Source organism: Haliotis asinina, chromosome 7 (assembly GCF_037392515.1).
Source record: "Haliotis asinina isolate JCU_RB_2024 chromosome 7, JCU_Hal_asi_v2, whole genome shotgun sequence".
NCBI classification, from domain to species: domain Eukaryota; kingdom Metazoa; phylum Mollusca; class Gastropoda; order Lepetellida; family Haliotidae; genus Haliotis; species Haliotis asinina.
Genome location: NC_090286.1, coordinates 65,558,982 through 65,576,654, shown reverse-complemented (window position 1 = coordinate 65,576,654; position 17,673 = coordinate 65,558,982). Strand labels below are relative to the sequence as shown.

The window sequence follows — 17,673 nt, the reverse complement described above, 5'->3', positions numbered from 1 at the left end:
TCCAGGGGTATTCTGCTCATTGATTATCTTGAAAAAGGTCAAACTATCAACGGCAGATACTATTGAACCAGTTGCGAGAAGCAATCAAAGCCAAACGACGAGGGATGATCGCTAAAGGTGTCCTCTTCCACCAAGACAATGCGCCTGTTCACAAATCGGTGGTGGCCATGTCAACAATCCGCGATTGTGGCTTTGAACTCATTGACCATCCTCCTTATTCACCTGATTTGGCTCCTTCTGACTTCCAGCGGTTGTTGTAGACTGGGTCTAGCAAATAAGTCCCAGCCAGCGCAGGTGAGTCCACCATAGTAGATATAGTTTCAATTATCTGGCACAGCTATCTGATCTGAGGTGTTGAGGTGCTGAATCAGGCACCATTGTAATGGGTGTAGTTGTAGATGTCCTCATCTGATAAAATCCTGCACAGAAGTGAGCAGACTGAATTGTCACTGTCACTGTCATAGTGGTAACAGAGAGAGTAGAGCTTGTTCTATCATGACTTGAAATTTGACCCACTGATCCTCTGGGACGATAATGCAGTTCAGTGGAGTGAGAAATCGAATCCCAAGGAATTGATGATCTTGCCGGGCTCTTATTCCAATTTCTGTAGATTTACAAGCCATCCAAGTTGAGTTAGCAGCCTGATGGTGAAGTCTAACTGTAGTCTGAGTTGACTTGTCTCGTGATGAGCTTGAATGTCGTCATCCAGGTAAAAGGTGCTGCGAAGTCCCCACTGATATAGGTAGGTGATGATGGGCTTGGTGACCCAAGTAAATAGCCATGGGGCCGAAGATATTCCAAACTTGAACAGTCAGTTGGTAGCGCTGACTGTTGACTAGGAAGCTCTTATATTTCCTTGAGTCTGGATGTGTTGGAATGTGAAGATATGCATCTCATAGATTGATGCTGGCTGGGTAATCCATTGTAGGATGAGATGCCACAGCTGTGGAAGACGGATCATTCTGAACCGTTCTGGTTTTAGTAGATAATCCTTGTTGAACTCCTTCATGTTGTATATGAGTCGAAACTTTTCCTTGAAGTTTTTCTTTGGTACAAGGAAGATTGGGGAGTAGAATCCTTGGGTTAGTCGATCCAGGTGTAGTTCTTTGACTGCGCCTTTCTCTAGACGAAAGTAGCCCTTGCTGCTGCGAACATTGTACTCCTTGTCTCTAGCTCTCTGAACCCGGGAGAACTTTAACTTGTTGGAGTGAGGCTGAGATGTCTGTTTGAGGACTGTAAGCAAAGTGTCGATCGTCTTTACCATCATTACTTAACTGGAGTCCTGGGTGACGGATTTAGCAATGTTCTCGATTCTACCTTTAAATACCATAGATGCTGATCAGCGAGTCTGATACAAGGGCTTAGTAGAGCTGTCACCCCAAGATGATGCTGATAATAATCCTTGCCAGCGTTACAGATTCAATCCCGCTGACACGGAGGCTAGATGCTCCAAGAAACATTGTTGATCCTTCTTCTTAATGGTGAGCACAGAGAGGATCAACTGATTTATTAGATACAACTAGCCAGAGCCTACGTTGTTTGTCCCCAGCAGAACAGTATATAAATATAATGCAAATTCTGAATCAGATAAATTCTTACAAAGTTCATAGCAAACAGTAGAAGAACACAGAGGTTTGCATGCAGGACATAATATATGTGGATCAACCACCGACAACCAAAACACTTGGAGCATGATTTCTTAAACTAAGACCAAATTGAAATTGAAGAAAACATGTCCAAAACACTTGAAAATTTATATATTTCAACCATAATTTTCACACCATGATGATAATAACTACAATCCAAAAACCAAATAAGACACAATTTAATTTACAGGACCAAAATATAAGCAAAACTTATCGCTGTATTGGGATCCAAAGTGCCTCCAACCGTCCTCATGGGGTGATGTACAGGAGAAAACACGCCTCGGAGGTTTTGGTAGACATTGTAAAACTGGATTTCCCAACCCCAATGGTTTTACAAAATCTCGGAGGCGTGTATAAGTAGATAATTTAACCCTACTACCTTCGTTGGCGGTAGAGTGTCTGCCTACAAATCTGAGACTTGCGATTCCATTCTTGCTTTGGAAAACATTTGTACTTTGAGATTAATCTTGAATGATAGTTTTCAACTGATTTCAAACACTCACGTATCAATCATTTGAATGTTGATGCTCATATACAATTAGGAAAAGTAAAACCTGGTAAACGGTCTTACTAACGAAAAGAAAAACCTTGGAAGAGGTCTTTCTAGCGAAAAGTAAAACCTGTCCCTCCAGAACAAAAAACTCAAATGCGATTATTCTGGGAAAACAAGAGATGACCAAATATATAGCGACAAGCACACTTCAGGAGTATATGAATGAGAGAGTGACTGGTCATGTGGAGGCTTCTGGTGGATGAGTGTATTCACTTCAGTTAGAAGGGAACTTCAAAGGATTTCAAGTCTTCCACTATCTTCGCATAGAGGGAGGAGATAAGCATAATAAGCATGAGTCAGGATAAGGAAAAACATGATAAAACTGGTCAAGCAACGAGTGAATGAATCCTGTTGGTCAGCAGTATGCTCAGTTGTAGGCTGACGCAACTTCATCTGTCATGACACAACCAATAAGCTGCAGTTTTCATATCAGACAAGCAGCTGTCCAAGAAATTGTACTGCTTATGTCTCCTATAACATATTTTAGAATTTGTCACTTACACTCTGCCACAAAAGCCTAGCCCTTGGTTAACTAACATCTGTTCTGAACAGTATTTCATATAATCTTGAAGTCAGTGACAGAACATCCCTTTGAAATGTAGTATTATTAGTTGTTCACTGGTCACGAAGGGACCAAGGGTTGAGGTACCCTTGATGTTTGTTGGTTCCCTGAGCCCCAAGGACAAGGGGAACATGAAGAAACACTGTGGATACCTCAACCCATGGTCACTGAGGGACCAGTGCTCAATGTATTTATCATACCAAACACCTCAATGTTAATTTTGAACTGTTTGCAGCATGAGTATCAGATTGTACACATAAGTCAACCTGTGTGAATCAAATGGTAGAATATTGCATCTTGCTGTATTTTCCCCACAGGTACTGGTTTAGTAAAGTTGCTGTATTTTCCCTGTAGGTACTGGCTTAGTAAGTTGCTGTATTTTCCCTGTGGGTACTGGCTTAGTAAAGTTGCCGTATTTTCCCCGTGGGTACTGTCTTAGTAAAGTTGCCATATTTTCTGCGTCGGTACTGTCTTAGTAAAGTTGCCGTATTCTCCCCGTGGGTACTGTCTTAGTAAAGTTGCTGTATTTTCCCCGTAGGTACTGTCTTAGTAAAGTTGCTGTATTTTCTTCGTAGGTACTGGTTTAGTAAAGTTGCCGTATTTTCCCTGTGGGTACTGGCTTAGTAAAGTTGCCGTATTTTCCCCGTGGGTACTGGCTTAGTAAAGTTGCCGTATTTTCTCCGTCGGTACTGTCTTAGTAAAGGTGCCGTATTTTCCCCGTGGGTACTGTCTTAGTAAAGTTGCTGTATTTTCCCCGTGGGTACTGTCTTAGTAAAGTTGCTGTATTTTCCCCGTGGGTACTGGTTTAGTAAAGTTGCCGTATTTTCCCTGTAGGTACTGTCTTAGTAAAGTTGCTGTATTTTCCCCGTAGGTACTGGTTTAGTAAAGCTGCTGTATTTTCCCTGTAGGTACTGTCTTAGGAAAGCTGCTGTATTTTCCCCGTAGGTACTGTCTTAGTAAAGTTGCTGTATTTTCCCTGTAGGTACTGTCTTAGTAAAGTTGCTGTATTTTCCCCGTAGGTACTGGCTTAGTAAAGTTGCTGTATTTTCCCTGTAGGTACTGTCTTAGTAAAGTTGCTGTATTTTCCTTGTAGGTACTGTCTTAGTAAAGTTGCTGTATTTTCCCCGTAGGTACTGACTTAGTAAAGTTGCTGAGATGTATTTCCCCTTCTTAACATTCACAACTACTACATTTGAATGTTTTGTCAAAAACTTATCTATTGGAATGAGAGACAAATGTTTTCGCAGCCATCATTAGATATGGCTGACCACACAAGAAAAAGAGATTTAATGTTCTCCCTTCCATCAATTTGCATTTGTAAAACATCGGTAATTTCCATGCATGATGCATGATGCAATGTTATTCGAGATAACTACCACGAAGTACAGAATGAGTTGCTATTGGCAGCAGGGTGTATTTGCAATACACTTCGCTTGTACATTTGGTGCATTGAAAATAATATAAGAGCGCTCAGGAATCAGACGACATTTATGTGTGAGGTAATATAATGAGTAATGACTGCTGTTTTTATGGTTCACTCTTTTGGTTTATCCTAGAGATTGACAGAGATGGCCATTGCGGTTACCATATGAGTTCTGCCACTGGTCATGGTAGATGTCCTCGAAGATGATGGGCAGGGAGGTGAAGTCTCCGTCCAAATCAGCACACTCCACCGCTAGGGATGGAATACTTTGGAAATACACTGAATTCTTCACAAGGTTAGCAAGGTCAGCATGTCCATGGATACTGCAGCAGGAGAAGAGAACATACTGACAATAACCCACATCCCGTGTCGTGTCACTCAGACAATCACCCACCTCAGACAAGTCCACAAACCACACTCCACCTCCCACATGATGTCACTCAGACACTCGTCCACCTCAGACAGTCCACAGACCACACTCCACCGCTAGGGATGGAATACTTTGGAAATACACTGAATTCTTCACAAGGTTAGCAAGGTCAGCATGTCCATGGATACTGCAGCAGGAGAAGAGAACATACTGACAATAACCCACATCCCGTGTCGTGTCACTCGCCCACCTCAGACAAGTCCACAAACCACAATCCACCTCCCACATGATGTCACTCAGACACTCGCCCACCTCAGACAGTCCACAGACCACAATCCACCTCCCATGTGATGTCACTCAGACACTTGCCCACCTCAGACAGTCCACAGACCACAATCCACCTCCCATGTGATGTCCCTCCGACACTCGTCCACCTCAGACAGTCCACAGACCACAATCCACCTCCCATGTGATGTCACACAGACACTTGCCCACCTCAGACAGTCCACAGACCACAATCCACCTCCCATGTGATGTCACTCAGACACTTGCCCACCTCAGACAGTCCACAGACCACAATCCACCTCCCATGTGATGTCCCTCCTACACTCGTCCACCTCAGACAGTCCACAGACCACAATCCACCTCCCATGTGATGTCACACAGCACTCACCCACCTTCCCTTGTTGCTGGGATTGTCATATTACAAGATATAAATGTACAAGTAATACTACAGAGTGACTTGTATGGATTAATCAGTGCACATTTGCTGTTTTGTTGGTAGGTATCTTGTCTCTAGAACGACACCTCCCTGCAGCAAGTCCTGTATTTTCCTCACCTTGGTTCGTAGCAAGATAGGCATGTGATCTTCGGATACTCAAATGTGAAGAAGGCCTCAGCAAATCTCTTCACCTACAATATCAACAGTGATGCCAATGACACCATTAAAGAAATCTAGATGCTGCATTATGACTGAAAAAGGAGAGTGAGCTAATCATATTTTCACATTGCACTCAATCAACAAATGAAAACAATAGATGCCCCTCCCCTACTTACCTTGTCTACATGATGCCCCTCCCCTACTCATCCTGAGTGTGTGATGCCCCTCCCCTTCTTATCCTGAGTGTGTGATGCTCCTCCCCTACTCATCCTGACTGTGTGATGCCCCTCCCCTACTTTTCCTGACTGTGTGATGCCCCTCCCCTACTTACCTTGTCTACATGATAACCTCCCCTTACTCATCCTGAGTGTGTGATGCCCCTCCCCTTCTTATCCTGAGTGTGTGATGCTCCTCCCCTACTCATCCTGACTGTGTGATGCCCCTCCCCTACTTTTCCTGACTGTGTGATGCCCCTCCCCTACTTACCTTGTCTACATGATGCCCCTCCCCTTACTCATCCTGACTGTGTGACGCCCCTCCCCTTCTTATCCTGAGTGTGTGATGCTCCTCCCCTACTCATCCTGACTGTGTGATGCCCCTCCCCTACTGACCATCATACCCCTCTCCCTACTGACCCGTGATGTGAGAAGCCCCTCCCCTCCTCTTACTAACCCGTGATGTGAGAAGCCCCTTCCCTCTGCTTACTGGCTCGTGATGTGAGAAGCCCCTCCCCTCCGCTTACTGACCCGTGATGTGAGAAGCCCCTCCCCTCCTCTTACTAACCCATGATGTGAGGAGCCCCTCCCCTCCGCTTACTGACCCGTGATTTGAGAAGCCCCTTCCCTCTGTTTACTGACTCGTGATGTGAGAAGCCCCTCCCCTCTGCTTACTGACCCATGATGTGAGAAGCCCCTCCCCTCCGCTTACTAACCCGTGCTGTGTGATGCTCCTGGGCAAGGTATTCCTGGATCTGGGGCCTGAGGGTGACCACCTCTAGGAATTGGTTCCACAAGATGACATTCTCGGCACACAGCTGGGTGATATCAGTGATCACTGTCTGCAACATGTCATCCTCGTCGTCCAGGTGCTGATAACAAAAATAGAGGTGGCATACAGGTCACATGGAAACACTGTCATACATGTTGCATAAACAGATACACAGGCCTCTTACATGCGACATAACAATATACGTTATCACTTATACACATGGTTTGAAAGATGTTAAACTACTTGATTTTCAATAAAAGTTTTTACACTTTTTATCCATACTAAAAATGAACTATCTAAAAAGAAACTCGTTGACAATACTGTTTGCTGTTTTTGTAATGAAAAGAATGAGAATAATTGTCCTGTTTATTGGGAATGTAGAGTAACACAAACATTCTGAAATGAACTTCAAGTCTGGATGAATAATCATACTGAGAATACACTTAAAATAACAAAATATCTTGTTTGGTTTGGAACATTATACACAGACAGATTATTAAATCATATTATTCTTACTGCCAAAAAGTATATTCATTCATGTTGGATTAATCAGTACACTCCAAAACTTCAAAAGTTCATGTTTATTTTGAGAGGAATTTTCAATGCAAAAAAGTTCATCGTGATAAAACATAATAGTCTCCAAAGTCATTACAGAAAGTGGAGATCTACAGTGTTCCCAGAAATTATTGAGAAAATCTTTGTTTTTTTCTAATGATGCTAAGATTGGAAAAAGGGCTTTCACTATGCACTAAGCATACTAAATAAGGGAGACAACTCTTGAAGGCTTAGAAGGCAGCTCATTATGTCAAGAGTTATCTCCCTTGTCTGAGCAGACGGCTTCCTGTGTTGACATGGCAGAATTTACAGCAAGAGAGAAAAGAAAGCTCATTCTAGATGATTTTGAAAGGGGTGGGGCTGATGCTAAAGTGTTAGCTTGTAGACATGGTATTCCTCTGTCTACAGTATACAGAACTTTGAAGAATATTCAAACAGGAACCGGGATGGAGCACAAAGCAGGGGCAGGTCGGCCTAGGAAATTCAGTGTTGTGGATCGCTGAAGACTTGGGCAGATTGTGAGTAGGGGCAAATTGAAAAGTGTTGAGAACATCAGAAATGAAATGATTAGCAGAGGAAGTTCTCAGGTATGCAATGAAACAGTTAGGCAGGAATTACAGAGACTTAATTGGGGGAAAAAACGTGGAATTCCCTCGCCGTTGATGAAAGATGCACAAAAGGAAAAACGTTTAAACTGGTGTCGGGCTCACGAAAATCAAGATTGGGATAATGTTTTCTTTTCGGATGAAAGTTCTGTTTGGCTTTTCCCTAGTAGTGTGAAAATTTGGACCAAAGATACTGTCAAACCTATCTACCAGCGACCAAAACATAGCCCGAAGTTTCACATGTGGGGTGGCATATCGGCTCGCGGAGTGACGCCATTGTGTGTTTTCACGGGAAACTTGACAAAAGAAAGATACGTTGACATTCTAAATGGTCACCTTCTTCCGACAGCACAAACATTGTATGAAGATGATTGGATTTTCCAGCATGATAATGACCCAAAACACACTACGCGCTACACAAAACAGTGGTTGTCGGGCGAAAATGTTCAAGTTTTAGACTGGCCCAGTTACAGCCCAGACCTAAACCCAATTGAGAATGTGTGGGGAGTCATGAAGGACAGAATAAACCAAAAGGGACTGAGAAATATTGAAGATATGAATATTGGGATACCCTGTCACACAATTACCTACAAACTTTGATGGGTAGTGTGCCTAGGCGTATTCAGGCATGCATTGCTGAGCGAGGAGGTCTAACAAAGTACTAAAACAAGACTGAGACTGTAAAAGGATGATGTTTTAACATGTTTATGTAAGTAAAACGCCAGAAGTTAATAAACGTAATGAGTTACATGACGCAACATGATTCTCAATAATTTCTGGGAATACTATATATTCTTAATAACTTAACAACAAAATTTGTCTCTATATTCAGTCAATTTCTTATGTGAAAATGTTACTTTTTGTGTACTTTACAACTCTACCTACCAAACTGTAAAAAGTGAACTGGTGTCTCAATGATGTACCCTTGGGAACAATAAAAATATCATAAAAAACCCCAAAACAACATACGTCTCGTACACGTGACACACCAACATGCATCACCTACATGCCACACACATGTATGTAATATACATGTCATATGAGCAGGTTCCATACACAAATATTTGTGACACAAGTAAGCTGTGTTTTACTCTCACTCACTCTCTCTGCCAGCTAAAAACCAAGGTTGAGGAGTACATGTGGTTCACTTGGAGAGAACCAAAATGGATGGTACTGAAACAACAGTTTGCCGGGTACACCATGAAATACCTTCAATGGATATAGCCAGGACCTCTTAAAAACTACTACTCACCAATATATTGATAAGGACTTTTTCTAATCTGGCATGACAGTCTTTCGGTTCTGAAAGAAGAGACATATTTCATAGCTGTTAGAGCCAGAATTAACACATATATAACTCACTGACAATCACTGATGAACTGACATACATGAGACACGGTTTCCAGGAAACAGGACTTCTTCAGGTTGACATAGAACATGGAAAGAAAAATTTGTTTCATCTTATGGTATCTTTGCAGTGTTTTTCAATCACCTGTTCCAATTACATGATCATTGCATTGGAACAGGTGAGGACAAGAAGCAGTATGAGACTTGAGACTGACTTACCAAGTTTGAAGTTGGTTGAAGCTGGCATCTTGTTGAGGTACATCATGAGGTGAGACTGCAGGCTCTCATACGATGACAGGAGGATGTTGCAGATGAGTTTATGGGTGAGATGGGCCTGTTGCTTCCTTGTAACGTTCGGGGATGGAGCCTAAAAGGAGTCAATTTTCACAAAAACAATAACTGCCTTGTGGCATCTTCATGATGCAGAGACGTTTTGTTGTTCTAATAATTAGGTCTATGGTTGTTATTTAACCTGATATGAGATTTTGAAACATGACACAGAGAGAGAGAGTGAGTGAGTGTGTAGGGGGAGGGCTGTTGCTTTAGCCTATGAATCAGGATAAGAAGAAAGTAATAATTTCATCCTTAACAGAAACATGTATTTTTTGTCGATTACTATGAAATCTCATCTGAAAGTTGGATGGACTGAAACATGTTTCCATGTAAGTTACAACTGAGGGTGAATTTCTGACATCCTTGCCGCTGTAGCTGATACCAGACAAAACAAGGTCTTTTGATTCAATAACTCTGAGTGTGCTTGACGTGAAGGTTCACAAACTACAGGTCAGATGTTGATGGACTACACTTTAACACTGGCAAAGCAACAGGTTGTCATAAACATAATCTGATCAAATATGAGAATTCAAGGGTATTTCCATGGTTTCAAACGAGGCACTCCCGTACTGGTCTGCAACCCATTTGATTGGGTGGATGACAGCAATTGGCATATGGTGATAATGCAGGCTAACTAAAATGGTGCCACCTTGATGACTTAAAATTGGACTTTATTTCCCCATAAACTGTCAATACTATAACTTTGTACTCCCCGGTGTATGGAAACTGCTAGTATTGACCTACCCCTGTCGGAGGCCGCTGACCAAAGTATACCGCCTCCAGGGTAGACTGGTCAGCACACTTGTTAGCCCAGGTCGTCTTTGGGGGGCGAGGCATGCTGTGAAATAACATACAGCAAGATTTAGTGGTAGACACATAGGTATGTAGATGTGCTTGAGAGATGGCTCTTGTATGGTGATATAACCCATTATACACCTACTTTTGATATGGCCATATAATCCTCTATACACCTAGTTGTGATATGGCTACATAACCTGTTATACACCTACTTGAAACATGGTTATATAACCTCTTATTCACCTACTCAGGATATGGTCATATAAGCTGTTCTACACTTACTTGAGACATGGTTATATAACCTGTTACACATCTACTTGAGATATGGCTATCTAACCTGCTACACACCTACTTGCGATATGCCTATATAACCTGCTACACACCTACTTGAGATATGGCTATATAACCTGTTATACACACATTTGCGATATGGCTATATTACCTCTTATACATCTACTTGAAACATGGTTATGTAACCTGTTATACACCTACTTGAGATATGGCTATATAACCTGTTATACACACATTTGCGATATGGCTATATTACCTCTTATACATCTACTTGAAACATGGTTATGTAACCTGTTATACACCTACTTGAAACATGGTTATATAACCTGTTATACACCTACTCAACATATGGCCAAATAACCTGCTACACACCTACTTGAGATATGGCTATATAACCTGTTATACACACATTTGCGATATGGCTATATTACCTCTTATACATCTACTTGAAACATGGTTATGTAACCTGTTATACACCTACTTGAAACATGGTTATATAACCTGTTATACACCTACTTGAGATATGGCTATCTAACCTGCTACACACCTACTTGAGATATGCCTATATAACCTGCTACACACCTACTTGAGATATGGCTATATAACCTGTTATACACACATTTGCGATATGGCTATATTACCTCTTATACATCTACTTGAAACATGGTTATGTAACCTGTTATACACCTACTCAACATATGGCCAAATAACCTGTTATACACACATTTGCGATATGGCTATATTACCTCTTATACATCTACTTGAAACATGGTTATATAACCTGTTATACACCTACTTGAGATATGGCTATATAACCTGTTATACACCTACTTGAGATATGGCTATATAACCTGCTACACACCTACTTGAGATATGCCTATATAACCTGCTACACACCTACTTGAGATATGCCTATATAACCTGCTACACACCTACTTGAGATATGGCTATATAACCTGTTATACACACATTTGCGATATGGCTATATTACCTCTTATACATCTACTTGAAACATGGTTATGTAACCTGTTATACACCTACTCAACATATGGCCAAATAACCTGCTACACACCTACTTGAGATATGGCTACATATCCTGTTATACACCTACTTGAGATATGGCTACATATCCTGTTTTACACCTACTTGAGATATGGCTACATATCCTGTTATACACCTACTTGAGATATGGCTACATATCCTGTTTTACACCTACTTGAGATATGGCTACATATCCTGTTTTACACCTACTTGAGATATGGCTGATGAATGGCGATGAGGGTTCCATGTATGCTGACCTCAATGGTGGAGAGATGGAAGTAGTCAAACAGGATGGGGACATGGTGGTGCACCCCCTTGGTGGGCTGGAAGTGCAGCTGCAGGGTGCGGACACTTACACACTCCATTTTGTCTTGCAGCACTGACCTGAAACACACCAGGACACAACTGACACTTCTGTGGAACTGGAGTACAAATAGATTTTCTCACAAAATATAGTCACAAGGCTCTGTAGCTCACCTGAACAGTGGAGATACAATTTTATTCCACTGAGACACAGTCTTAGTCCACTAAAACCAATTTTTGGTATGAACACCAAATGTTTCACTCAAAAAGTTGTGGAAAAGTTTTCAAAAAAGGTATAGAAATATATGTGAAAGAATTCTTGCAACATTGTTTACATGATGTTCAGTGCTAACAGATCCTGAGATTCCTTAACAAATTTGGGTCATGAGCTCCTCAGAGTTTTCCAGGCCTTGGTCCTACTTTAGTCCTCTAGACTAGGTGTAACTGCCAAACTAGTCAAAACTGGCCAAACACTATCCCACTGATGACTCTCAGGGCCTGCTTGATCTTGTTTCACTATTTTCTATGTTCAGCGTTATCATTTATATAATGCTCATATCGGTACAGTCCATGTTTTTTTTTTTTAGCCCTAATCATTCATAATTAATCCAGTTGACGATATTTCAGATTTTCAATCATTTTTCTCAAGCCCATCTTGAACCAATTGTAGTCGACATCAAGTTTTCATTAGTTTCAACCACCATGGTGGCAAGCCAGTGGCAGTGAGCCGAGATGTACAGTTTTACCCCCACATGGACATATTGCCATGACAGCAGTTTCACCAACAAAAAATTTGACATCCTCAGGCCCTCCTTCTTACCTTTCTCATATTTCCATATAATCTGACAACAATCATGCCCAATGGCGACCATACATAATTTTAGATCAGCAGTCTGCTACTTTCTGGGATACCAAAGCTAAAACTTTCATTTCATGCTTCAGCTTTAGCCCTGTACTTTCAGAAAGGATGCGGAAAAAGTACTGGGTGTAACACTGGGTACAAAAACCAACCCCATATTATACATGATCTAGAAATCCACATGCATCCAGCAGATACCTCCCACTATTGTGGCAATATGTTTAGAAGTTTCTGAAAGGGATAGTTCAAACTGACAACAGTACTAATAAATATGATGACAGCCATGGACAAAGCAACCAGTAATTGATACCCGACACAATGAGGGCATGTGTTGTGCCAGGACACATTCAAAGACCCTAACTATCATCCTTTGTCACTGACCCGTTCTCCTCGTCTCCGAACCATAGCTCCACAGCCAGCTGCAGGTCCAACCTCTCCAAGCTGTCCAGCAGCTGCAACAAGGGTGAGTGAAAGAGTCAAACAACACTGTCAACAGTTCTCTAGTATCAGACCAGGGCTCGTATTCTCGAAGTGTTCAGAAGTTCGTAGCGCTACAAATGTTTTGAGAATAGCTAGCCTGGCCTTACTGATTTGTTATAGACAGGATCTGGTGAAAACCCAGCCCTTATTGTCACTGTATCTTGGATAACAGTCGTCTAAAGGAAACATGGTCCATAACACCAGTCTAGAGGTAACGTGGTATTAAACAGTAGTCTATAGGAAACATGGTGTATACCAGTAGTCTATAGGAAACATGGTGTATACCAGTAGTCTATAAGAAACATGGTGTATACCAGTAGTCTATAGGAAACATGGTGTATACCAGTAGTCTATAGGAAACATGGTGTATACCAGTAGTCTAGAGGAAACATGGTGTATACCAGTAGTTTATAGGAGACATGGTGTATACCAGTAGTCTATAGGAAACATGGTGTATACCAGTAGTATATAGGAAACATGGTGTATACCAGTAGTCTATAGGAAACATGGTGTATACCAGTAGTCTATAGGAAACATGGTGTATACCAGTAGTCTATAGGAAACATGGTGTATACCAGTAGTCTATAGGAAACATGGTGTATACCAGTAGTCTAGAGGAAACATGGTGTATACCAGTAGTCTAGAGGAAACATGGTGTATACCAGTAGTCTATAGGAAACATGGTGTATACCAGTAGTCTATAGGAAACATGGTGTATACCAGTAGTCTAGAGGAAACATGGTGTATACCAGTAGTCTATAGGAAACATGGTGTATACCAGTAGTTTATAGGAGACATGGTGTATACCAGTAGTCTATAGGAAACATGGTGTATACCAGTAGTTTATAGGAGACATGGTGTATACCAGTAGTATATAGGAAACATGGTGTATACCAGTAGTTTATAGGAGACATGGTGTATACCAGTAGTTTATAGGAGACATGGTGTATACCAGTAGTTTATAGGAGACATGGTGTATACCAGTAGTTTATAGGAGACATGGTGTATACCAGTAGTATATAGGAAACATGGTGTATACCAGTAGTTTATAGGAGACATGGTGTATACCAGTAGTTTATAGGAGACATGGTGTATACCAGTAGTATATAGGAAACATGGTGTATACCAGTAGTCTATAGGAAACATGGTGTATACCAGTAGTCTATAGGAAACATGGTGTATACCAGTAGTTTATAGGAGACATGGTGTATACCAGTAGTATATAGGAAACATGGTATATACTAGTAGTCTATAGGAAACATGGTGTATACCAGTAGTCTACAGGAAACATGGTGTATACCAGTACTCTGCAGGAAACATGGTGTATACCAGTAGTCTATAGGAAACATGGTGTATACCAGTAGTCTATAGGAAACATGGTGTATACCAGTAGTTTATAGGAGACATGGTGTATACTAGTACTCTATAGGAAACATGGTGTATAATATAAGTCTGTGGGAAACACGTATACTAGTACTCTATAGGACACTTAACTAGTAAGTGTATCTTTACCTTGGTACTGTTAACAAGTGTGTGTATCCTTACCTTGGTACTGTGTATCCTTATCTTTGTACTGTAACTAGTAAGTGTATACTTACCTAGGTACTGTTAACTAGTGTGATTTTCCTTATCTGGTACTGTCAACTGCAGTCTGTGTCTTTACCTTGGTACTGTCAACTAGTGTCTGTATCCTTACCTTGGTACTTTCAACTTGAGTCTGTTTCTTTACCTTGGTACTGTCAACTAGAGGGTGTATCCTTACCTTGGTACTGTCAACTACAATGTTTATCCTTATCTTGGTACTGTCAACCTGAGTGTGTAACCTTACCTTGGTACTGTCAACTAGTGTGTGTATCCGGTACAAGAACACATCATTGACAGGCAGGTCCTCGTTGCGGTACAGTATCTGGAAAGTTTTGCTGACCGCCACATCATTGATGATAGTAGCTGATAGGCTCTGGTTACCTCCTGCAGCAAAATGTTGTACTGCCTCAACACATTGTACTCAGGCTGTCTTCACATACTTTCTTTTCACTGTCTTAACACACTCTATTTTCTCTTATCAAACACGTACTTTCACAAGGTATATAACAGTGTTCCATATCACCTTCACGTATCACATGGCCAGACCTACACCTCCAATGTAATATCATCATGTCCTACATCACTTTCACCATATCCCATATCACACAGCCAGACCATCACCTCCAATGTAATATCACCTTGTCCCATATCATTTTCACCGTATCCCATATCACACAGTCAAACCTACAGTTCCAATGTAATATCACCTTGTCCCATATCACCTTCACCATATCCCATATCACACAGCCAGACCTACAGCTCCAATGTAATATCACCTTGTTACATATCACTTTCACCGTATCACATGGCCAGACCTAAAGCTCCAATGTAATATCACCTTGTTACATATCACTTTCACCATATCCCATATCACACAGCCAGACCTACACCTCCAATGTAATATCACCTTGTTACATATCACTTTCACTGTATCACACGGCCAGACCTAAAGCTCCAATGTAATATCACCTTGTTACATATCACTTTCACCATATCCCATATCACACAGCCAGACCTACACCTCCAATGTAATATCACCTTGTTACATATCACTTTCACCGTATCACATGGCCAGACCTACACCTCCAATGTAATATCACCTTGTTACATATCACTTTCACCATATCCCATATCACACAGCCAGACCTACAGTTCCAATGTAATATCACCTTGTTACATATCACTTTCACCGTATCCCATATCACACAGTCAAACCTACAGTTCCAATGTAATATCACCTTGTCCTACATCATCTTCACCATATCCCATATCACACAGCCAGACCTAAAGCTCCAATGTAATATTACCTTGTTACATATCACTTTCACCGTATCACATGGCCAGACCTACAGCTCCAATGTAATATCACCTTGTTACATATCACTTTCACCGTATCACATGGGCAGACCTAAAGCTCCAATGTAATATCACCTTGTTACATATCACTTTCACCGTATCACATATCACACAGCCAGACCTACACCTCCAATGTAATATCACCTTGTTACATATCACTTTCACCGTATCACATGGCCAGACCTAAAGCTCCAATGTAATATCACCTTGTTACATATCACTTTCACCATATCCCATATCACACAGCAGGACCTACACCTCCAATGTAATATCACCTTGTTACATATCACTTTCACCATATCCCATATCACACAGCCAGACCTACACCTCCAATGTAATATTACCTTGTTACATATCACTTTCACCGTATCACATGGCCAGACCTAAAGCTCCAATGTAATATCACCTTGTTACATATCACTTTCACCATATCCCATATCACACAGCCAGACCTACACCTCCAATGTAATATCACCTTGTTACATATCACTTTCACCGTATCACATGGCCAGACCTAAAGCTCCAATGTAATATCACCTTGTTACATATCACTTTCACCATATCCCATATCACACAGCCAGACCTACACCTCCAATGTAATATCACCTTGTTACATATCACTTTCACCGTATCACATGGGCAGACCTAAAGCTCCAATGTAATATCACCTTGTTACATATCACTTTCACCGTATCACATATCACACAGCCAGACCTACACCTCCAATGTAATATCACCTTGTTACATATCACTTTCACCGTATCACATGGCCAGACCTAAAGCTCCAATGTAATATCACCTTGTTACATATCACTTTCACCATATCCCATATCACACAGCAGGACCTACACCTCCAATGTAATATCACCTTGTTACATATCACTTTCACCATATCCCATATCACACAGCCAGACCTACACCTCCAATGTAATATTACCTTGTTACATATCACTTTCACCGTATCACATGGCCAGACCTAAAGCTCCAATGTAATATCACCTTGTTACATATCACTTTCACCATATCCCATATCACACAGCCAGACCTACACCTCCAATGTAATATCACCTTGTTACATATCACTTTCACCGTATCACATGGCCAGACCTAAAGCTCCAATGTAATATCACCTTGTTACATATCACTTTCACCATATCCCATATCACACAGCCAGACCTACACCTCCAATGTAATATCACCTTGTTACATATCACTTTCACCGTATCACATGGCCAGACCTAAAGCTCCAATGTAATATCACCTTGTTACATATCACTTTCACCATATCCCATATCACACAGCCAGACCTACAGCTCCAATGTAATATCACCTTGTTACATATCACTTTCACCATATCCCATATCACACAGTCAAACCTACAGTTCCAATGTAATATTACCTTGTTACATATCACTTTCACCATATCCCATATCACACAGCCAGACCTACACCTCCAATGTAATATCACCTTGTTACATATCACTTTCACCGTATCCCATATCACACAGCCAGACCTACACCTCCAATGTAATATCACCTTGTTACATATCACTTTCACCATATCCCATATCACACAGTCAAACCTACAGTTCCAATGTAATATCACCTTGTTACATATCACTTTCACCATATCACATGGCCAGACCTACAGCTCCAATGTAATATCACCTTGTTACATATCACTTTCACCGTATCACATG

General features: G+C 41.2%; 1 protein-coding gene across 2 annotated transcripts in view; it reads right to left on the bottom strand.

Moving 5' to 3' along the window:
* Positions 1-17,673, bottom strand: part of LOC137290434 (protein FAM135A-like) — a 77,628-nt gene that overhangs the window by 20,532 nt on the left and 39,423 nt on the right. For both annotated transcript variants that reach the window (XM_067821365.1, XM_067821364.1), the window contains exons 4-12: positions 14,862-15,001; positions 12,935-13,005; positions 11,602-11,775; positions 10,006-10,099; positions 9,148-9,295; positions 8,834-8,883; positions 6,366-6,521; positions 5,393-5,466; positions 4,347-4,507 (exon numbers count right to left, since the gene is read on the bottom strand). In XM_067821365.1, coding sequence (XP_067677466.1) covers positions 4,347-4,507; positions 5,393-5,466; positions 6,366-6,521; positions 8,834-8,883; positions 9,148-9,295; positions 10,006-10,099; positions 11,602-11,775; positions 12,935-13,005; positions 14,862-15,001 — 1,068 coding nt within the window. The remainder of the gene's footprint in view (positions 1-4,346; positions 4,508-5,392; positions 5,467-6,365; positions 6,522-8,833; positions 8,884-9,147; positions 9,296-10,005; positions 10,100-11,601; positions 11,776-12,934; positions 13,006-14,861; positions 15,002-17,673) is intronic.